General features: G+C 40.9%; 1 protein-coding gene across 2 annotated transcripts in view; it reads right to left on the bottom strand.

Moving 5' to 3' along the window:
* Positions 1–266: 266 nt before the first annotated feature.
* Positions 267–24,786, bottom strand: part of DAP (death associated protein) — a 90,959-nt gene continuing 66,439 nt past the window's right edge. Inside the window, exons 3-4 of one of the 2 annotated variants that reach the window (XM_084618422.1) lie at positions 8,658–8,700; positions 267–1,974 (exon numbers count right to left, since the gene is read on the bottom strand). In XM_084618422.1, coding sequence (XP_084474548.1) covers positions 1,855–1,974; positions 8,658–8,700 — 163 coding nt within the window. In that variant the 3' untranslated portion in view covers positions 267–1,854. Of the gene's footprint in view, positions 1,975–2,084; positions 2,614–8,657; positions 8,701–24,786 lie in introns of those variants that run through there. The other variant, XM_084618421.1, reaches the window with a different exon arrangement.

Below are 24,786 nucleotides of genomic sequence, written 5' to 3'. Positions count from 1 at the left end.
ATTTTCCCAGAAGCCCAAGAAATTCACAATCTTATTTCATTTACTAAAGGATCGTATAGCCAGACTATACTTTTTGTTGGTCTGCAGATGTACATGAATGCATACAGGGTGAAGTTCATTTCTCTGTGTAGAGGATCCTCACCAAGTGACGCACAGCCCTTGTGCAGGGCCTCTGCACAGGGGTAAATCTTACTCACAGTGAACTAAATTATCCCATTTAGAAAATACCACTAGTTTTTCTATTTCAGTTTACAATAATCAGCCACTCAAAGAATAATCATGACTTTATTTAGCATGGTTTTAAAGAGTATTTTTAAAGCTCTCCTCTCACTACTTTTTCATGCTATTTGATTTTAACCCTAAATGCACCACCAAAGCCCTGAGCGGCCCAGAGCTCCCAGGGTTTGCCAGATGAGTGACTTCACTGTTGGTCCAAGTGGCCACATTCCCTGAAGTGAAGTTCTATAATCCTGCAGGGTACTAAAGCCTGTAGTGTATTTATATTCCTTTAAAAATTCAAGTACATATTACAAAATACAGGCTACGTGTTTTTAAAATTTTTTCATGGGTGTATAGAGATTAGATGTGGGAGGCAATTGATAGGGGTACTGATTTTGATAGAGCTAGTGATTTTAAACTGTGCAAGCATAAAAAGATTTATACACATGGCCAGACCTAACCTTGACTAATCGGATTATGTTAGTTAAAATGGTATATCTCATCTGTATCATCATCTGCTTGCCTATGGTAAAAGAATAGCAAAAACATCAAACATGGTATATAACAGACCATGCATGATGATGTTATCCACATTTACAGTTACAGATAGTCCATATTTTAGAACAGTAACCATATACTGTATTTAAGTTAAAGGAATTTACCCTTCTATTCTGGGCCCAATTCTGTGAGATGCTGAGTTCCATCAACTCTCTCAGTGGGAAGTAAGGGAGCTCACTTCTTCACAGTATTGGACTGCTTGCACCTCATTGATTTACTACACACCGTTATGCCTTATTACTCACTTTATTTAGAAAGGCTTCACAGGGTCCTGAAGTCTCACAAATTCAACAGCTGAGCTGAGGAATGACATTGCATAGAACAGGCTTCCCCCTATTTTGACATCTTCCTCCCACCTAAAGCTACAGCACTTCATATGTGCAACGTCTACATGGAAGAGGTGGTGTAAGTGGAACATGTGTCATGAAGGATCAACTAGATTCCTCTCCCCACACCTTATTTGAGCATGGTTTCTGGTCAATTCTTCTCTGCCATGGCTAAATTCAAAGGAGAGAATCTAAAGCATAAAAACTTTAGTAACATTCTTTTTTATATTCTAGATTACAAATATAGTCCAGATTGCAAGATTCTATAAAAATCAGACTCCCATGTATTACAAACCTCCCAAACAAATACAAAAAACATCCTCCCCACATCAAATAAACCAAACACAAAATCTTATATGATCCCCAACAGGTTTAACATTAAAGCTACCTCTGCTATTGGCTATGGCAATCCTGCATCTAAATCCATTCATCAGATTAATTATTTATGTTCAAGTTTGGTCTTGGCAATAACAGATATATTACAATGCTAAGCAAAAATGAACTGGAAAAACTGAGTAATGCTCTTGATCAGCAAACACACAACAGCGAAGCAGCATGTTTTCCATCTGGAGTAACAGAATCTAATGAAGTCTCCATTTTTATTAAACCATGGAGAATTCAGGCAAAAGCAACATATATCATTTTTAAAGGCCAGTTTTATTGATTTGGTAGCATGAATCCTAAAAACTCTAATCTCTTCTTTCTACAATGTATTCACTGATGCAGTTTGGCTGGCTTTTTGACAGAGGGCTCACTTGCGAGGCTGGTGGATGTGCTGATTGACGTGTTGTGGATGAGGAAGCTTTTCCACAGAGGGATGAGGTTTTTGGTGAGCCACCTGAGCGGCAGCTGGAGGGAAGTCTTTATCACCCTGTTAAAGAACACACCAGTAAAAACACAAACATGGAAAAAACATGCCAACCAGTTCAAACTGATAGTATTTTTTTTTATTAAAGCATAAAGAGCATATGAAAAACATTGTGGGTCCCTCTAATTCCTTTCTTCCTTTGCACACACACTGCATGCACTCTATGTTGGCATATTTAACAGTGATTTTGTCAACTTAAAAAAAATCACACTTCTGTCTGAAAATTTTCACCTACTGTTGTTCCAAGGAGCACCTAAAATGACTGTATCTTACAGACTGGAGAGAGAACATTTTTCTGTTTTTGGTTTCTGCAGTGTCAGCACTTTGTGTAAAGTCAGGCTATTTCTACACTACAATCTACGTCGGGAAAATGTATGTCGCTCAGGGGTGTGAATAAAACGTCCCCTAAGCGACATACGTTACACTGACATAAGTGCTTATCTGTTGGCGGGAGAGTTTCTTCCGCTGACATAGCTACTTCCACTCATTGAGGTGATTTTACGTTGATGGGAGAGCTCTCTCACATTGGCACATGGCGTCTTCACGAGATGCGCTGCAGTGGCGCAGCTGTACGTGTAGACATGGCCTCAGTTTCACTGGTTCATTATGCTCAGTTTCCTTATTTGTGACAATTTTTTCACACAGCAGCAAGGGAGGGGAAAACATTTTAAAAACAGGAGAAAGGAGTTTGTTAAACCACACAAATAAACAGAATTCCACCAGGGGAGCTGCATACCCAAACTGCTTTTAACTCAAAAGTATAAACCTGGCTTAGATTTCAAGCTCAGAATGTCCCTTTTAAAGAAGCATTGGTCCCACCTGTGCCATCATCACCTAACACCTACTCTGCAAAACCAGGTCAATTGCAGTAGTATGTATTTGCTGTAAAATCAGCAAGGAATCAGGCAGCTGCTTATTTCTGTCTGTGAAGTCATCCCTGTCAACCCTTCAAAAAGCAATGGAGGACAATCATTAGCATCCAAAGGGGCAGGGACGAGAGAGGGAGTATCACCATATCCCTGTCTAAACGCTGGGGAAGAATCTAATTTTCTTATGTTTAGGCCAGAAACACTTTAACTTCTGCTTACTGGCAGACTGACAATGTTGTAAGAAGTGACTTTATACAAAACAGAAATCCTATGTCTGCTTTACTTTCTTTCCCTCCATTTTACCCTAATGTCCCCTCTATATTTTGTCAAGTTTGCCTTTGCTGTTTCAGTGCCATATTGTTCATTAGAGAGATAAGGTGGGAGAGGTGATATATTTTATTGGACCTATTTCTATTGCTGAAAGACAAACTTTTGAGCTACAGAGAGCTTCTCTTCAGGTCTGGAAAAGGTACTCAGTGTCACAACTAAATACACGGTGAAACAGATTGCTTAACAGAAGTAAACACATTCTAAGAAGGAGAGCTCTGTGTGGCTTGAAAGCTAGTCTCTTTCACCAACAGAAGTTGGTCCAATAAAAGATATAACTCACCCACCTAGTCTATTCTATGACACCATTCAAGGTGAAGTGGCCTATTCACACCTCTTCAGTCATAGGACAAAAAAGGGGAAGTTAGTGAGTTACATATTGTTATAACAAGCCATGAATCCAGTGTTTTTAGTTAGACTGTGATATTTAGTGTCTAGCAAAGTTATGAATTTGTCTTTTGAAAGTGTTGTGCAGATTTCCCTTAGGACAAAGACTGAGAGGTCAGATATGAAATGACATTTAGTGAAAGGGTTGGCCCATGAGTGATATGGTGTTTGTCTTTTATCACTTTTCTATGTGACTTCATTTGAGAGCATAGTAATTGTCTGGTTTCACCCACATAGTTGTTGGGATATTTAGTGCACTGGATGAGGTACACCACAAGGTGCAATAGGCATACGTAGGAGCCATGGATCTTGAAAGGTGTGTTGTGGGAGGTACTGGTCAATGTAGCAGTGGAAATAGGTAGGTAGGTTTTGCACCTGTTGATCTGACAGGGTCCGGTGCTACTTTGTGTTGGTGTGTCCTGGTTGTCGGGCTCTTGCTTCTGATGAGCTTACTGAGATCAGGGGATTGTTTGAAGGCCAGAAGAAGGGGTTTGGGAAATATTTCTTTCAGGTCCCCATTGAGTATGGGCTGTAATTGTTTATTGATACCTTATATGGGTTACAGTGTTGGGTGGCAGGTGACAACTACTGGTGTGGGGTTGAAGGGTTTTTTTTTCCTGTATTGAAGTGGGTTCTCTTGTGGAATTTGGATGGCCTGTTCCATGACGTGATCTACTTCTCTGGTGGAGTGTCCTTGTTTGACAAAGGCAGTTTTTAGTGTGTTAAGGTGTGTATCTTGCAGTTTCTCCTCTGAGCATATTCTGTGGAATCTGAGGGCCTGACTGTACATAACAGATTTCTTGGTGTGTTTGGGTTGGTAACTGGATCTCTGAAAATGTGTGTGGTGATCCATGGGTTTCTTGTATATAGTTGTCTGAAAGGTTTCACTGTTGAAGCTGATCATCGTGTCCAGGAAGTTGAGGCTGGTGTGGGAGTGTTCTAAAGAGAATTTAATGGACAGGTGGTGGTTGCTGAAGTTGTGGTGGAAATCTATGAGGGAGTTTAGGTTATCTGTCCAGAGGATGAAAATATCATCAATGTATCTCAGGTATATCACTGGTTTTGTGGTGCATTTGTCCAGAAATTCTTCCTCATGGGGGTGCATGAACAGGTTGGCATACTGGGAGCCATTCTAGTACCCACAGCTGTTTCCATGGCTTGGACAAAGTGTTTGTTGTTGCACGTAAAACTGTTATGGGTGACAATGAAATGGATGAGTTTGGTGTTGTGTTTTGGCTGGATATCTGAGTGTTGTCCTTTGTCTTGTAGATTCAAGGCAGGCAGCGATGCCATCATTGTGAGGGATGTTGGTGTAGAGGGAGTTGATATCCTTGGTGTCAAGGATAGTGTTCTGAAGGAGGCTGTAATGTTGCAGAGTTTGTGGAGGAAGTTGTTTGTGTCATGGAGGAAGCTGTCCCTTTGTGTGGTGAGTGGTTTGAGGATGGTTTCTATGAGTCTTGATATTCCTTCAATAAAAGCGCCATGCCCAGATATGATAGGTCTGCCTGGGTTCCTCTGTTTATGTACCTTGGGAAGCACGTAGAAGGTCTCTGGGGGGGCAGTTCATGGGGGATGAGGTTGTAGAGATTTTCTTGGAGTTGTTTGGGGAAGGATTTGATGATATCCTTAAATTCCTGGATGAACTGTGGTGTGTGTGGGGGGGTCTTTGAGTTCTTTATAGTAGGTGGTGTCAGAGAGTTGGCGGTTGGTCTCACTGATATAGTCATCACAGCTGAAGACTAGAATGGTGCACCTTTTGTCTGCTGGTTTGATCACTATCTGATGGGTGGATTTCAGGGACAGTGTTGCTGTCTTCTCAGCAGTGGAGAGACTGTGGTGAATGGGATGTTTAAGGATTTCAGTCAATTTTTTTCCTGAAGCTATCAATGTAATCATCAAGCGTGCTGTTTTTGTCTACTGTTAGGTGTCCAGTCAGATGATTCTATGTGGGTGAAACCAGATAACAACTGAGCTCTCACATGAATTCTCACAGAAAAATGATAAAAGACAAAAACACTATATCACCTGTGGGTGAACACTTTTCACAAAACAATCACACAATATCTGACCTCTTAGTCCTCATCCTCAAAGGAAACCTGCACAATACCTGCAGAAGATGAGTCTGGGAATTTAAATTCATAACTCTTCTAGACACTAAAACTCATGGTCTTAATAAAGACACTGGATTTATGGCTTATTACAACAATCTGTAACTCACTAACCTCCCCCTTTTTTGGCCAAAGACTAGGGAGGTGCTCTCAGGCCACTTCACCTTGAATGGTCTCTTAGAACATGTGTTAACTACTTATGCTAAACAATCTGCTCCAACTTGTATTTAGTTGTGACACTCTGAGTACCTTTCCTAGACCTGAAGTGCTCTGTGTAGTTCGAAATCTTGTCTCTTTCACCAACAGAAGTTGATCCAATGAAAGATATTACCTCACCCACCTTGTCTCTCTAATATCCTGGGACCAACACAGCTACAACAACTTGCAAACATTAGGCTAACTATAACTTTCACCATTAAATTGCTTCATTTAATCCCTCTCCGCACTAAATCTTTCTCTTCTTTGAAGATATTTTCTTCTCTGAAGTGATATTTTCCCCTCTTTTTTCTCCTCTGCTGTCATTGATTTTTTTTTTTTGGGTACCCTCTCCTACACCCCTTTCACATATGCTTGAGATGGCAGGCTGAATGCAGGTATTGTTAACACACTAAATGTGACTGGTGAGTGTTTTAGAAGGCAACCAGTTGCCAAAGTGGGTCTATCACTGTCCTCCAGAAATGTTTCTCTGCTATGAAGAGAACCCTCTGTTTCCGACTGAAGGATGTGGTTGCCAAAGTGGCTCCTAGTTCAAACACTGGGTTTGTTTGCTGGTGGTGAACTGACAAAGTTTGAGGATAAATTTCAGAGTAGCAGCCATGTTAGTCTGTATCCGCAAAAAGAAAAGGAGTACTTGTGGCACCTTAGAGACTAACAAATTTATTTGCGCATACGCTTTCGTGAGCTACAGCTCACTTCATCAGATAAAGGCAGCCACAGTAGAGCCTGGAGGTGCAGTACTGCCTGCCCGAGCTATGGAGTGCAGACCACTGGCTGCAAGCATGCTGCAGGTCACCATAGTAACCTACCAAGGAGTGAAGTGTTTCCTATAGAGCAAGATACAAGCTAGAGGAAGGAAAAGTTCCAAGGTAACTAAGGAAAGGGCTTCCCTTCTATTTTCTCTAGGCCTGGACCTTGTAAAGTCCAGGTCCCTTTTTTTTATGCTCAGCAACGTGAAGGATGTTTGTATGTCACCAAGGCAAAATGTCACCATTTTAGAGCTAACAAAGTGAGACTAAAGCTTCTAAATTGTACTGCAAATGTCTTTGGCTGTAAAAAGCAAACGAACAAACAAACCCCCCAAAACATCTCAGGATGAAATCCTCAAAGGCACAGTAATGCTGAGCTTTATGCGGGGGAAGACCAGCACAACTATATTGGTGAAATACACACCCAGTCTCATTCTGAGGCCAGCAAGTCTCTGCTACTCCAGCTCAAGGGCTTGAGCAAATGGCAGCAGCCTCTTCTTGGCATGTCAGATCTTGTGGCTATATCACTTCCCCAGTGTGGATCAATTACCACCATCAGGTTGGGTTGGCATGGAAACCTTTCACAGTTCACAGGGAGTGTGGGCTTCGCCTCTCCACTGGCACCCACTACAGTTCCAATACAGGACTTAAGTCTTGCAGAGGACATTGTGGTGGCCGGGCACATACAAGGGTGCAAATTTTTCCTAACTGATTCTGACAAGACTATTCACAGCAGCTTGACCACTGATTAAATGGTCCTCTGGCTCCAGCCCCACAAAATAAATTAAACTTACCAACTGAACACTGCAGTCTAGTAAGGGTGTGGGGTCTGGGTCAAACAAAACATAACTGTAACGAATTTATTTACACTCATTTAACCCACGCTTAGCTTAGTTTCACCTCACCAATTGGTGGTAATATGATTGACACAAGTTTGGGTAATTCATTTTGAGTATATAGGGAGGTTACGTTACATTCCATATACTGACAATTATAGTGAGCTTGGGCATGAATTATTATTAAACTCATGGCAAATTAATGTTAATCACATCATGTTGATATTCATGCCTTAGCTCTATTATAATTATAGGAAGCAACTAAAACACATATTTATCATTTTTGAGCACTGACAGTCGTTACCCCCCACAAGGAGTTTAGTCTACTACAAAATAGAAAAAAAGTTTGTCCACAAGAAACTAGACTATGAAACACTTACATCAGTATGCCCAAAAGTAATCCATTGACTTTAATGGACTATTTACATGAACAGGTGCTCACATTTGTGAGTAAGGGTTGCACATGTAGTCCAAATATGTGCACTGCGATGGAGCTAATAATGTTAATGTAGGCAATTGCACGGTTAAGCTCAGCTTTTCAGAATTCTCATTACTTGATTACATTTATGCATCTCCCCAGTATAATTTTAATGAGACACTTATGTCTGAGATGCAGTAAGGGTGTAAGTGCTTCTATCATATCACACACACACACAGAGTTAGATCATGCAGTTGGATCTGTGTGGCTGGACCCTTATGTTTGTGTGGTGCCCATTTGAGTTCAGCAGGTGTCTACCCACATGGATCAAGCTACTGGAGATGGCCCGTATTGTAACAAGTTTTGAAAAAAGTGGACGCAGTGGCATCAAGGATACAGGACAAAGCCCACTAGCTTCACATTTTTAAACTCACAAACCGATGAAGTGAGCTGTAGCTCACGAAAGCTTATGCCCAAATAAATTGGTTAGTCTCTAAGGTGCCACTAGTACTCCTTTTCTTTTTGCGAATACAGCCTAACATGGCTGCTACTCTGAAACTGAAACAGTAGAAACAATTTCAAAATAGCTATTCACCCAAAACATAATAAAATAAAAAATACTCAAGGAGGCTTAAATAAAATATAAATATAAACCCCAATCAAGTCAAATGACAGGGAAGGGAAAAGATCAAAATTAAGAATCTTTCTCTAATCAGTGATGAAGTGAAAAGGCCTCTTAATCAAATGACTGAAAAGAAATTAACATGTAAACTCACTCTTGCAATGACACCGGAGATGAACACCGTTGGTTTAGGTGGGCTGAAAAATAAGAAAGATTATAGTTATTTAATTGATTTGTTCAACTTTACTCACCCTCGAGGAAAAAAGAACACAGGTACAGCAGAAGTAAGACTTTGTTAACCTAATGTAAGATGACTCTGGATATTCTTGGCAATTAATGGATGCCTGAAATAGAAAAGACAAATTCTCCCTTCAACCTTGTTTTGCTACACTAATTAGCCCAGGGGTCTCAAACTCAAATGATCACGAAGGCCACATGAGGACTAGTACATTGGCCTGAGGGCTGCGTCACTGACACCCCCCCACCCGCTGCCCCCGCCCCCAGTCCACCCCTTCCATGAGGCCCCGCCCCTGCCCTGCCTTGCCTCTTCCTACCCCTTCCCTGCCCCCATTCCAACCCCTTCCTGCAGTGAAAGGGACAGCAACCTGTCAGTAAATGCACAATCATATCCTATTTCTTCTTTAGCAGAAAATAAGGAAACCTAGACATAGATATAAACTATTGGGTTACAGGATAATGTTTGTATGCTACATTAAATCCACTGATTCTCCTGTCTATTTCTGCTAGACCTCTTTGTCCCCCAAAGATCTTTGAAAATCAAGATCCTCAGCTTTCTCTTTGAAGATCTGATTAACTGTGACATGTGCCAATGCAGATTTCGAAGGATAAGAAAAGGACATGGTACACTGAATCAGTAGTTCTCTCACTCTAATTCACAGGCCAACTTTATGAGAGATCGTCTTACAGATGCACCTTCCATCCCGAACCCTACTGCCTCGTTCTCAGAATGTTTAATTCTGTGAACCATTAGACCAGTCCCAGACACTACAGTTTTAGAACCACTGCACTGAGACATTTACTGTGTTTGCAGTAGTCCAACATACACTACTGTTACTGAGTAACACCTGCTAAAAATAGGGGTTGGGGGATGTGAGCATGTCAGCAGACCCCAAGAAAAGAGCAGGCTATCATTGCTACAGTTGTAACACACTTTCAAGTGCTTTAAATTCTATTGGTGTTTTATGCTAAGTACAACCTACATTTCTAGTATTTTATAACCTGTGATGGTTGCTTTGAGGATATAGTTAATCTGATGAAAATCGGTTTGACAGATGTTGTTTTGAAGATGCAACATTACTTTCTCTAGGCTTTAGTAAACAAAAAAGTGAAAAAAACTACTATTATTACTAAAATGAAATTCTTATACATGCTTTTACTATTTTATATTTGATAGACACATTTATTTAAGTTTAAATAAAAGGTAAAGTAGGTCTTATTTAAGGAATACAAGGCTAAATTTGCAAGGATTGTTTAAAGTTCATGAAAATACTTTCATAAGGAATTCTAGTTTTATTATAACGTGGAGAAAAAGCCCACATTTAAGATTTGAATGTACAAAGCACTTATTCCAATTTTATATGTGCAGTACTGTCAAAAATTGCACCGTTTAAACATCACAAATGTTACTATGTTCATTTGCACTGAAAGTATCCAAGTAAGACAGAGAGTTCTATTATTTCACAGTACTGAAGCTTAAACAAGGTGTTTACTGACATTACAAGAAAATCATAGAGAAGATAGAATACTTGAAAATTAAACTAGATGAAATAAGGTATTATGAATACTAAAAGCTTATGTCTTCATTCTGCAGTGGTTTTAAATCTGTGAGTTCAAGTCTCACAGATATACTGTAAAGAATGACCATATGCTAGGGTTAAAAATTAATAATATGGAAGTCCCTAGAGAACGCATAATATTACATTATTTTAAAGGGAGAGACTGCATAGTTCAGTATCTGAACCCTGTTGTACACATTGACAATGCTCATTGTCTTTATGGAGTTAATTAGTTGGGAGACAGGAGCATGAAGAAAAAAATGCAAGAAACAGAAAACAAATAAAGGAATAAATTGCTAACTTCCAATGTGGCAGAACTTCAACTTTCCAGTGTTGTTTCATACCTTTATCAGTGCTGTAGAAAAGGGGATAAACTGTGAGATGGTAAAATTCAGCAGCTAACACAATTACTTTGGGAAGTCAAGATTAGAAAAAAATTGTGAGAAATTCGCCACTGACCTCACAGAGCTAGATGATGGAGAAGCACAGTGACAGATGAAATTCAGCGCAGACTAACGCAAAGCCCTGCACACCAGAAGGAATCATTTGAACTACTCATATATTGTGCACTGGTAGTTAGAAAACCAAACAAAAATGTTAGGATGAATAAAGAAGGGAATAGAAACAATACTGAAAATGTTAATTATAACCCTTGTTTAGAATATTGCATTCAATCCTGGCCACTCCATAACGAGACAGACAGATGAAACAGAAAGCGTACAGAGACGGGCAAGGGAAAGGATCAGAAGCATGGAGGGCTTTCCATGTTAGCGATTGAGGCAGCACATTTAAAACTGATGAAAGGAAATACTTTTTAAAGAGCGCATAATTAATCTACAGCTCTCACTGCAACAATGTATTATTGAGGCAAGGAGTTTAGTATGATTCAAAAGCAGAATTAGACATTTATATGACTTGAATGCATCCATAATCACATCAGTTAGAATAAAAAAAATGTAAAAAGTCTATGAACCCTCATGCTCTAGGGCACAAATTAACCTCTTAACTAGGAGGCTAGAAAGAAACTTCCTCTGTGGTCAGGTAGGTTACACTTTCACATGTCATTTCACACTTCCTGGGTTCAACTGAAACACTATTTTCTAGTATACTTGAACCATCTAAAACCACGCAGTACTATGTGTCTGAGTAGAAGCAGAGTTCTCAAAAGATTTCCAGTCTGCCAACATTGAATCAAGTTGTCAGACCTCAAGGAGGACACTTGGAGAGAAATATAAGCACACATCTTTTTACTGGACTAAGAGAGTTTGAGACAAATGGGAAAATGATAAATATTTTACTAAACAAGAGAGTGCTCTCTCCTGAACAGGGATGATTGGCACACAGGTGTTCTTCCCTTAGAGAAGGGAGGTAGAGCCAAACCTACAAAGGGACTTAGGTACCTAAACCCCAGTTTTAGGTCTTGAAATCCAATTTCTAGGCTCCTTGGTGATCTACAAAACCCCTGCTCAGCTGCGCCTAACCCAGTAGGTGCCAAAACTCGGTACCTAAGTTCCTGCTGTGAAAATTCCCTAGACACCTACATTTCTGAGTCTGGGCATGCACACTGCTGCCTCCCTCTGTGAGCAGTCCCAACTCCACACAAAAGAGCAGGAGACAGATGACCTCCCTCATAACCTATCATCCAATGGTTTGGGTGCTCAGCTGGGACAAGGCAGACCCAGGTTTTATTGCCACTTCTGTCTGATGAGGTGGGACTTGAAAAGGGAAAGATCAACTACATTTCTTGGGTGAATGCCCTAACCACTGGGCTATGAGATATTCTGATGTGGGTCTTTCTCAAACCATCCTGTTGAAGCTGGTCCACTTTAAATAATTGTATAAGTGTACAAAACTCGCTGTATAACCTCCAGTCTAGTGGTCAGAATGCATACCTGAGAGATGGCAGATTCCCTGTTCAAATCCCTTCTCTTCATCAAGCAGAAAAGGGACTTGAACTAGGCTCTCACTCACACTCTAGGTGAGTTTCCTAACCACTCTGGTGCAGGCTATGAGCGGGGGCACTGGGCCATCTTGTGTGGAGTTAGGCACCTGCATAACTCATTCTTACAAGAAACAGCTTAGTCACCTGACTCCAGGACAGGGTTCCTGGCTTGGATTGCAAGCAGACGTAGGCACCTCCCTGCATCCCAGACTTAAGGGCTGAACTACATGAGAGGGGCAGGGCGTCTCCCACGGGTAGGGCCCTACCAAATTAAGGGTCCATTTTGGTCAATTTCACAGTCATACGATTTTGTAAATAGTAATTTCCATGATTTCAGCTATTTAAATCTGAAATTTCACAGTGTCGTAATTGTAGGAGTCCTACAATTGGGGTGGGGTCACAAGGTTCTAGGGGGCGGGGGTTGCAGTACTGCTACCCTTAATTCTGCGCTGCTGCTGCTGGCGGCGGCGGTGCTGCCTTTAGAGCTGGGCAGCTGGACAGCAGCGGCTGTGGATCAGGAGCCCAGCTCTGAAGGCAAAGCCGCCGCCAGCAGCAGCGCAGAAGGATGGCATGGTGTTGTATTGCTACCCTTATTTCTGTGCTGCTGCCTGAAGGGCTGGGCCCTCAGTCAGTAGCTGCTGCCCTCCAGCCGCCCAGGTCTGAAGGTAGCAGCAGTGCAGAAGAATGGCATGGTATGGCATTGCCACCTTTCTTTTTGCCCTGCTGCTGGTGAGGCATCGCCTTCAGAGCTGGGCGCCCAGCCAACAGCTGCCGCTCTCCAGCCACCCAGGTCTGAAGGCAGTGGAGAAGTAAGGGTGGCAATACTGCGACCCCCCTTACAACTCCCTTTTGGCTCAGGACCCCCAATTTTAGACCAATTTCATTGGTCTCCTGAGTGAAATCTGTATAGTAAAGGGTAAAATCACACAAAAGACCAGCTTTCATGGTCCGTAATGCATTTTTCATGGCCTAGCTGACGTGGCTCCTGGCTTTTCGGGATCTCATTCTCAGGCCCCTCTCTCCCCATGCATTGTACAGGGAGCCAAGGCACCCAACTCAGGCTTTGTAGAAAAAAAGAAAAGGCAACCAAAAAAGCAAAAAAACCCCAAGAAACAAGACAACATACAAAGCATCTGATTTGTGTTTCTATTCTGTTTAGGTCCAATAAAGAATAGAGACAACTGTACATTATTTTTTATTATTGAGTCTGCAAATAAACCACTACATAAATGAATTACAACACTATCCTGGCCACTATGGATGTAGAAGCCCTCTACACCAACATTCCACACAAAGATGGACTATAAACCGTCAAGAACACTATCCCCGATAATGTCACGGCTAACCTGGTGGCTGAACTTTGTGACTTTGTCCTTAACCATAACTATTTCACATTTGGGGACAATGTATACCTTCAGATCAGCGGCACTGCTATGGATACCCGCATGGCCCCACAGTAGGCCAACATTTTTATGGCTGATTTAGAACAACGCTTTCTCAGCTCTCGTCCCCTAACGCCCCTACTCTACTTGCGCTATATTGATGACATCTTCATCATCTGGACCCATGGAAAAGAAGCCCTTGAGGAATTCCACCATGATTTCAACAACTTCCATCCCACCATCAACCTCAGCCTGGTCCAGTCCACACAAGAGATCCACTTCCTGGACACTACAGTGCTAATAAATGATGGTCACATAAACACCACCCTATACCGGAAACCTACTGATCGCTATTCCTACCTACATGCCTCCAGCTTTCACCGTGACCATACCACACGATCCATCGTCTATAGCCAAGTTCTGCGATACAACCGCATTTGCTCCAACCCCTCAGACAGAGACAGACACCTACAAGATCTCTATCAAGCATTCTTACAACTACAATACCCACCTGCGGAAGTGAAGAAACAGATTGATAGAGCCAGAAGAGTTCCCAGAAGTCACCTACTACAGGACAGGCCTAACAAAAAAAATAACAGAATGCCACTAGCCGTCATCTTCAGCCCCCAACTAAAACCCCTCCAACGCATTATTAAGGATCTACAACCTATCCTGAAGGATGACCCAACACTCTCACAAATCTTGGGAGACAGGCCAGTCCTTGCCTACAGACAGCCCCCCAACCTGAAGCAAATACTCACCACCAACCACGTACCACACAGCAGAACCACTAACCCAGGAACCTATCCTTGCAACAAAGCCCGTTGCCAACTCTGCCCATATATCTATTCAGGGGACACCATCACAGGGCCTAATAACATCAGCCACACTATCAGAGGCTCGTTCACCTGCACATCCACCAATGTGATATATGCCATCATGTGCCAGCAATGCCCCTCTGCCATGTACATTGGTCAAACTGGACAGTCTCTACGTAAAAGAGTAAATGGACACAAATCAGATGTCAAGAATTATAACATTCATAAACCAGTCGGAGAACACTTCAATCTCTCTGGTCACGCGATTACAGACATGAAAGTCGCTATTTTACAACAAAAAAACTTCAAATCCAGACTCCAGCGAGAAACTGCTGAATTGGAATTCATTTGCAAATTGGATACAATTAACTTAGGCTTGAATAGAGACTGGGAGTGGCTTAGTCATTATGCAAGGTAGCCTATTTCCCCTTGTTTCCCCCCACCCCGCCGACGTTCTTGTTAAACCCTGGATTTGTGCTGGAAATGGCCCACCTTGATTATCATACACAATGTAAGGAGAGTGGTCACTTTGGATAAGCTATTACCAGCAGGAGAGTGAGTTTGTGTGTGTGTGTGGGGGGGGGGAGGAGAGAAAACCTGGATTTGTGTTGGAAATAGCCCACCTTGATTATCATACACATTGTAAGGAGAGTGATCACTTTAGATAAGCTATTACCAGCAGGAGAGTGGGGTGGGAGGAGGTATTTTTTCATGCTTTGTGTGTATATAATAAGATCTTCTAAACTTTCCACAGTATGCATCCAATGAAGTGAGCAGTAGCTCACGAAAGCTTATGCTCAAATAAATTGGTTAGTCTCTAATGTGCCACAAGTACTCCTTTTCTTTTTGCGAATACAGACTAACACGGCTGTTACTCTGAAACCAATGATTTGGACATGTATATGTGCATATTTATATGTTTTTCCAAGGTTAATTAAGTATTTTAGGAAAAATTGTCAGAATGGCCACCAGGAAGAGTTGGTGGCTGCACCGAGGCCATCAACAAATTTGTTGTGAGAACCCCTAAGTTTCTCTAAACCTTCCAGCCCGGAGTTCAGCTGTGATCACTGATTTCAGTGGGCAAAACTTCAGACCTCAATCCTGCCCTTAGCCTTCTGGAATTAAAAAAAATAAATAAAACAAAACAACAACTGGTGAGCTTAAGCCATCCAGCTTAGCCTTCAAAGTTATTTGGGAATTTGTATGTCATTGCTACAAAACAAGAGTTAACTGTTTTCAATTTTAGTTTAGTGCCATTTTGAAGGTCTCCTATATACAACTTCAAAGAGATGTTTGAGTGTACCTGGTTGCCTTTGATTCTGACATTGTCTATGAAAATAAATTGAGATGATTAAACACACACTGAGATGATTAAAAACACATTTCCCAGCAAACTAAGTAAGAATAACAACAAGCACACTGCTCATCAGTTGGCCTGAAAGACTTTCTGATTTGCTTATAATATATTTGGGTTATTAATTTTCAGGACACAAAAGTAATAATTAGCCTGGCTGGCTACCAGAGGGAAATATTCTGCTTGATTGCACACAGACATTCTGTATCTGAGATTCTACCACATGCTATGCTGTCGAGGTTGTTTGTATGCCAACCAAAACCACGTTTTGAAACCTGCAAGATGATCCACAAGATGGCACTGTTGAACCTCCCAGTCTTGTGTACTATAACAACAAGACAACCTGAGACAAATTCAGGAACTTTGGCAAATATTAAAAGCTAAGTTTAAAAAAAAGTTGCAGATAATGCTTCCACTAACAAAAAACAGGCAGCACAGAGTACATATGTATGTACGTACATACACGCACGCACGCACGTTATACTATCTGTGGGAAACAACTTCATTGTTCCATGTACCGGTCTGAATTTGAATAAATCCCATATGAAAGCTTCAACCCTTCCAAATTGTCTCCCTTTTCTGTACAGCAAATGAATGGAATTTCACAAGTCTTAAGAAGTAGTCAGATATCCTATATATACATATATTAACAATAACTAGTTTTGTTATTCATATACAAATAAATGGGGTGTTCTAATTTAATTAAATTAAATTTAATAGCAACTGACTGATATTCATCTTGCTGATATGCAGTATCAGCCTATTGGGGTGCATAGCCTGGATACAAATTTTTAAAGACGTTCTCTCTTTCATGTACCTTTCTTAATGCTCTGTATCCACAGGAGAAAACCATTTTAGGGAATATTCCCCTCCACCCCCCACTTCCCACACATTGTTTAGCGAGCACTAACATTGGAGTATATGGAACTATAAACAGAGTTTGTTAAGCCTTTGTTTTGTGAACAGAAGGAATTAAGTATTTCGCCTTTTCTATAGATCCATGGTATTTGTATATAGTCCAGCTGCTGCTTCATCAATTAGGGCTCAGCCTGGTCATTCTAACATACAAGTGATTCCCCAGGGAATTCAGTGATGAAGTTTGCACGGGCAACAGCTGTAATATGTGTTTTGTTATGTACATTTAATGTCTGTAGCCACTTATGTGCAAAAACTGACAAATGTTTTAAACATGCTAAAAGTAAATTTTATTTAAAAGGTGACAACATTCAAAGGAAAATCTAATTTATGGAAGTAAAATGCTTATCAGCCAGAGAACTAGCCACAGATATTGGAACAGATAGGGCAGCTGGGTAGCAGTGAGATTCTCGGTCAGTACCAACCGTGCCATTATCTACTCAGATTCCTACTTGAACCTCACCCTCTGACCAGTAGGCATTTGATAAGTTTACATCTTATACCCTCCTACTCCTTTGAGCAATGGAATGTGAAGTTCTTCCTTTTCACTCTATATCCTTGCCTCAAATATTGGAGATTCCTGACTGTTATGAAGAGAAGTCTGCACTAGTTTAACTTTCTAACATCCTCCATGTTTTGTATAGTTGCCTGTCTGTGCATAGCTCCAATGCATACCTCTGCTGTTGCTCAAAGCTTTCTACAGCAACTGTGGAGTGAAACCAACACTAATGTAAAATAACTATGTTCTTGTAAATTCCACTGTACTACTGTTAGCTCTGGGAAGCAGTAAAGGCATTGAGCTGTCTGCAGACTCAGGAAGACAGACTTGCATTAGTTCACATTCAAAAGGTATCTCTGAAACCCATACATGCCCAGAATTTAATTTTTGTGGCTTATACTGCACCCTACTCTCCAGAGAAAGTTTCCGACTTGTCAGTGGATTTTCTGGAGGGGTAAAGGTTTAATGACTTTTTCTTCCTTTCTTCCTTAATATATTAAAGATTGTCTTACAGTTTTCCCGCCATAAAGCATGCATGTTCATGCTTGTTTTCCCATATGAAACATCAGGTTCTGGCTTCCCTCTCTTTCCTTATGGTCTTTGCCAAGATGTTAGCAGGATTTTCATAGTGCATACAGCTGCACTCTGGGCTGCAATGCCTGTTTCCATTAACAGAGGCGTCAAGGGCTGATAAGTCTTACTACCTGAAATTCCTTGTATGTCAAATGCAGAAAACACACAGAACATTCATTTTACACATAAGTCTGTATTTATAGATCATTAAGGAACCAAAAAGCCAAATTCAAAAATATTCTTTTACTTTATTATTCACCTTTAACAGAGTTGTTCAGCCAAAAATATTTTAATGTAACAAAGGACATGGCACAGAGTCTTTAAAAAGAGATTCTGATAACATCAGGACTTTGTTTAAGTGACTGTTTCTCAACACAAGCTAGTTTTCAATTTCTACTTGGAGTAGAAGAGCTCAGATCGACAATGGAAAGCAGAAACCTTCCTCTCTCCTTCCATCACCCAGGCTGCAGCTGCAAGAGGTAGATTCCTTTCCCAACCAGAAATATCTAATATTCCTAACAGCATAACACTGGGTCACTTTCGTCTTTTCTACTACTCCCCTGGGTTTAATATATAGGGCCAAAATTTGGTATTAAAATCAACTGCAAAACTTCCACTGATTCCAGTGGGACAAGGATTTGGCATTTAGAAAGCATAACATTAAAAATATAAATGGAAATACCAGAAGAATAGAAATCTGCAGTAATGAGATTTAAAATATGAACATTCGGAGGATTTTAATAGAAGTCTTCAGAGAATAAGCTTCTAACTGTGGTGAAAAAGTTTCTAGCCCCTTAAATGTTTATGAAAGCTGTGACAATAGATAAGGTATAGCTCTCCTGCCGAGTCTGAGGATAGTGAGGCAACACCACTTACTTACTTCAATAGGTATTAAAATCACTTCAATGTCAATAACGTTAGTCTTTTTACTGCTAATTGCTGCAACAAAAACTTGCTAAATTTTCTAGTGAAGTTTAGCTGCGTTATATGTCATATTCCAGCATTATGTTTATTTGAATGGATGTTACTTGTTCCAGAGGCAACTGAGGCTGATAGTTCACTTTAATATATACAATGGAACTTTGTACCCTTAGGGCATTTGGTTTTCTTGAGTTCACTCTCTTACCCATCTCTCTTAGGCCCCTTGCTGACATTGCTAGCAGATTACATGTTACTGACCCATTTACAGGCTCTTATGTTCACTCTTCTCTTCCTACTTGGAGCAAGCAGATGAGTTCCTTTCAGGAGTGCAAGTCAGTAATGTTTCCCAGTCCAAGCAGTCAAAATCTAATTTAACCTCAGATAAACAACAGGAGTATTTATTTGTAGTTTACAGAAGAGAGGGAACAGAAATAAAAAGGATCGTGTATATGAAATGTCTGAAAGGGAGAAGTAATGGAACAGTCCTCACAGGATACTTATATTTAAATTCCAGATAAAATTATAGATTTTACCTCATCGCCCACATGGTAGTACAGTCTTTCTTGACTACGGAGCAACCTGAAGTGGTGTTTCTGAGGTGTCAGCTGTGATATGTCCCCAGCAAGAATATGTAGTCAGCCTAAACACTGGCTTAGTTCTAGTACATCTAGCCTTTGATGGGGAAATATAACAAATACATAGTAGCATTTGATTTAAGATGTCCTTCATATCCTAAGCTTTGAAATCAGGGACAATCTACAAATGCATTGTTCTCTTTTTCCTGTTTCCCAGCATCTAGTGAGTTTAGATTAGCAATAGTTCTTTTAAGAAGCTATCCTGGTTTCCTTGTTTAGCTCAAAAGGACTTCCCTTTCATCTGATGTGCAATTAGGCATATAAACTCTGTTCCATACATTTTAATAGTTCTATTTTCTAATGGTCTAAGCCATCACTTTTATAGAATGTCATTAATATGCAAATGCAGAGATCCCTCCTGGTACAGTAGATCATTTATACTCAGCACAGTTTATTTGTGTAATGGAGTCCCAGTACATCGAAGAGTAATTGAGCTATAGAACATTAAGAATCATAAATATAGATAGTAAAGCGATTAAAAAATGGAAATATTACTTGTCGCAATAAGTTAATATATAGCAATAAAGCACACAGGCTGTGTGCATTCACAAAGGTGCTGGTGTATGGCTCCACTAATCTGTGAGCAAGTCTACACAATCTGGCATTATTTACTGATGGCAGAATAGGGCTTGAGAATTTACATTTCACTTTTTGAAAAAACAATTATAAACATAATGAATCCTTCCACTATGATAATCCTTAAAATGTTAAATATGCTTTCCCTATTTTTTAGTATGTTTGATTAAACTATGTGTCTTTCCCTATTAGGGTAAGAAGAACTGTCAGGAACTCTAGCTCAGTGGTCCCCAAACTGTGGGGCATGCCCCCGTATGGGGACACAGAGGAAAGTTCAGGGGGCGTGCAGTAGGACTCGGGCTAGCCCCCACAGGGGGTAGGGAGGGAGCGCCATGCTTCCAGCCCTGCTCCTCCCTTAACCCTGTTCAGCCTCCAGTCCTGCTCTGCCTCTAGGTCCAACTCCACTCCCAATCCCGCTCTGCCCCCATCCCCACCTCCACTCCGCCCCCTGCCCAGCAATGCCCTCATTCTCTCTCCACTCCCAGACCAGCTCCGCCTCTAGCCCCAGATATTTCCCCCATCCCCAGTTCCGCCTCCAGTGTTAGGATATAGATATTCAGGCCTGCCTGTAAAGGCCTGTACTTTAAGAATTTAGGTGTATTCTTATCACTTGGCTAGTTAGAGGTATAAAAGAAAGAATCAAAATCACTGTCTGCCAATGTAAGGTCCTTCTCTTACTGTGACAGTCTGGGGCCCTGTTCTTAGGCTAAGGCCTGTGGCTAAGCAGCAGAGGCACCCATAAGCTGGGAAGCGAACGGTCACATCCTCACATTCCAAACTAGTCACATTGAAATAAGGTGCTATTGGGCTGTTAGGCACTATCAGGACAGGATTGTATTCCTATCACCTCCAGAGAAAGGGAAGTGCCTAGAAAATGTAAAAGAAAACTTAGTTTGATAGCATCCTGTCTGGCAAGAACTCACTTATCAATAGCTGGGATGTGAAATCCTCACTTCTGTATTGTCTTGCCATTATAGTTCCCACTTTGCTATTGTTTGTCTGTTTAATCTCTGTCTGGTTCTGTGATTGTTCCTGTCTGCTGTATAATTCATTTTGCTGGGTGTAAACTAATTAAGGTGGTGGGATATAATTGGTTACATAATCATGTTACAATATGTTAGGCTTGGTTAGTTAAATTTTAGTAGAATGATTGGTTAAGGTATAGCTAAGAATATTACTATATAAATTAGGGGCAAACAGGAAGTAAGTTGGGATTCGAAAATAAGGAAAAAGGAACTTGTATTTAAGCTTGCTGGAAGTTCACCCCAATAAACATCGAATTGTTTGCACCTTCGGACTTCGGGTATTGTTGCTCTCTGTTCATGTGAGAAGGACCAGGGAAGTGGGAGAGTGAAGGAATAAGTTCTCTAACATCCAGCTCTGCCTTCAGCCCAAGCTCGGCTGCTGAGGAAGTCTTGGCTGTGCAGTAATGGGGTGAGGGGTGCGCACGGACAGATTCCATTAATGGTAAGAGGAGTGGGGTGCAACTGGAAAAGTTTGCACACCACTGCCCTAGCTCAAAAGCCTCTTTAGAGGTGCTATTTATAGTAAGAACTCAGTATTGAACAGTTCCAGTTTAGTTTTAGCTTTTGCAAAACCAAGTGGCTGGAGATCTTATACTACTTCTGAAAGGGGAGCTCAACACTTTGAAGGGGGTGACAAGGGAAACTGAAAAAAATACATTTTTAAAAACTCATCCTCCTCTCTGCCCTCCCCTGTTCCCCACTAGCTGCTTCTAATATCCTTCTCCTTTAACTGCCTTCCTACGTACACTCCTACCCATCCCATTTAACAATAGGCACAAGGTGTTTTGCTCTTCCAGTGACATTACGCCAGCTCTACCCACTTGAAGTTGGTGTATTATCATCAAAAGGTCCATTTGGCCAATGAGAATGAGGCTTTAGACAATCAGTGTTCCCAGTCAGACTACTTAGTATTCCTGAATAACCATCCTTGTAACTTGCAGAATCATCAACCGGTATTAAAATGTCAGATTATGCGTTTGGTATCAGGAGCAGCCTAAGTTTCACTGCAGGTTAGAAAATGCACAACTGAATGCATTAGGGCAACAAAAATGATTAGGGGACTGGAACACATGACTTATGAGGAGAGGCTGAGGGAGCTGGGATTGTTTAGCCTGCAGAAGAGAAGAATGAGGGGGGATTTGATAGCTGCTTTCAACTACCTGAAAGGGGGTTCCAAAGAGGATGGCTCTAGACTGTTCTCAATGGTAGCAGATGACAGAACGAGGAGTAATGGTCTCAAGTTGCAGTGGGGGAGGTTTAGATTGGATATTAGGAAAAACTTTTTCACTAGGAGGGTGGTGAAACACTGGAATGCGTTACCTAGGGAGGTGGTAGAATCTCCTTCCTTAGAGGTTTTTAAGGTCAGGCTTGACAAAGCCCTGGCTGGGATGATTTAACTGGGAATTGGTCCTGCTTTGAGCAGGGGGTTGGACTAGATGACCTTCTGGGGTCCCTTCCAACCCTGATATTCTATGATTCTATGATTCTATGAATGTGAGATGGCAGGCGCTTGCTGGTATAGCAGAGGTTTTTGCCTAGTGAAATCATATGGTCTTAGAAAACAACTACCAAAATCCTTTGCAAAAATCCTGTCTATGTGGGATCACACCTTTCTTCCTCCATCCATTTTTATTTTTTTGAGGGGAGACAAAATCTGAGTTGGGAGACTGGACAGATCTGTATAGACACTGCCAATATTCCCTGCACATTGGTATTGCCCTTGGATAAAAGCAATCCCAATATTATGGGATATTGAGAGAAGAGGCAAATGGCTAACACAAACGGATAAGGAAGAGAGTATCCTGAGAGAACGTGACAAATTCTAGGGTCACAGATGAGAGAAATTACACCTGTGGAAGGAAAAGGAAACCATCATCTCTGAGAAAAGGTTTGTACTCCCTAAATGACCTATTTTACAATATATAAAATAAATCTTAAAAAGGAACGGATGAAATAAATTGCATGTTCATTTAACCAAATCAGACATTATTACATGGATTAAGATGAAACAAATTTTAAAACAATTAGTAGCAAAGCTCAACATAAAGCCACCATAACATTTACAAAATGGTGAGAAAATCTAGCCCACTTTTAAGACTGAACAAATCTTATGTTAGGACACTACAGGCATATAGGACAATACAAAAATGATATACAAGAGCTTTTATATTTTTTCCACTTGGATTCACCAGTAATTATAATCCTTCTTCCATATTCTTTTTGAGCTGTCATTTTTGGATCTCGTATTTAGGAATCATTCTACCAGCAGGCAAGTTGGGCAAATCAAATATACAGCTAATGAATGGATAGATAAGTTATCTTCACCAGCAAAGGGGAAAAAAGACCAGGTGTAAAGAGGACACTCCTAATTTAATAAAAGACTGAAACCATTTTCTGATTTTCACCCTCTATTTTCATGGCACAATTTTATATTAACCAGTATGGCATTCCTATTATTCACAGTACATTCAAAGGAGAAGGCAGACCTCTTGTGTATACTGGCTCTGAATACTCACTGTTATGACATTAGAATTGACAGAAGGGTATTGGCTTCCTGCCATATTTATTTAAAATCTTTATAGAAAAGAAGCCCATGGAGATGTACTCTAGGCACCCAGATGACAGCAACACTATCGCTGCAACACAACAGCCATCTGCAAACTAAGGTTTAATTTCATTTTTATCTATCGGGGGGCTCCCCTCAAGTCACACACAAATGCAGGGAATGAGGGGAATTTACACAAATTTTACAGGCAAATGTTTAGTTCTGTGTTTCCTTTGATTACTGTAACATTTCAAGTAAGTGTGCCATTTTTAGGATGCCCCGGCATTAGCTGAAAAAAGTAAAAATTCATATTTTAAATTACGAGTCACTGGGGATGAAAACTTTTTCTAAAGCACAGCTGGAAAGTGCAAGGGGCTTTGGTGACACAATGGTACACAGAGGAAAACTAGGGGTTTAGAAAATCCACAGGGAAATCTATAGTTTAATGGCTAATTCAGTCTTGAAGCTTTATCTCTGAGAGAAAATGGGAGGAGTTAGCTATGTCTCTTGTACCATCACTCCTCTTTTCCCAGGGCCACAACGGGCTCTCTGTGGGCTCAGTTTCTTTAGTTTCCCCGGTAAAGGCAATATAACCCCAGGTTGTACTGCTTTTCTGTAGGTCTGCCTCTGCAGTGGAACACATGCCTTTAAAGTAGGCCCTAGTAGCACAGCTTCAATGAAGTAATGCAACCAGGGAGTGGAAGGTGGGAGAAGGGTAAGAGACCCAGATCTGGTGGCCTCCTTCAGATTCCCTATGATCTGTGTGGTCTTGGAGCATATTTCACAGGATGACAAACTCTCATTACCCCCAACAAAACAAAGTGAGAAATTCCATGAGGGACTTTCTGTGTGGTTATCTTCCCCTTTAATCCTTTCCCACAGGAGGGGGAAAAGTGACCCCCAAATTACGTAATACAGCTTTTCAGGGTGGGAGGCCTTGATCTATTGATTTTTTAAATTCACCTGACCATATTACCACCTCTGGAAGGTGAAACTACGTACAACACCAGAGGCATTAATTCCTACCAGCAACATTCAGTTTTTGCCCAATCAAGGACACGTGTGTTTGCAAAGCACTTGTGAGGTAAGCATTTGACCTGGCTGCCTACCTATAATGAATGGCTTTTGGATGACTGAGCTAGTTATACATAATGACACCATTCAAATATCCACCATAAATTATGGTATGTGTGTGTCTATCTGTCTGTCTCATTGTTGGATTTTTCTGTTTCTTCCACTCATTGTTATTGTTGGCACTTGCCCATTTATTTATACGTATTTCCTTCTCCATCCTTTTTGTGT

The sequence above is a fragment of the Lepidochelys olivacea genome, assembly GCF_965140295.1.
Source record: "Lepidochelys olivacea isolate rLepOli2 genome assembly, chromosome: 2".
In the NCBI taxonomy this organism is placed as follows: domain Eukaryota; kingdom Metazoa; phylum Chordata; order Testudines; family Cheloniidae; genus Lepidochelys; species Lepidochelys olivacea.
Note: the sequence above shows the minus strand (reverse complement) of the source record. Positions and strands in the feature narration are given on the sequence as shown.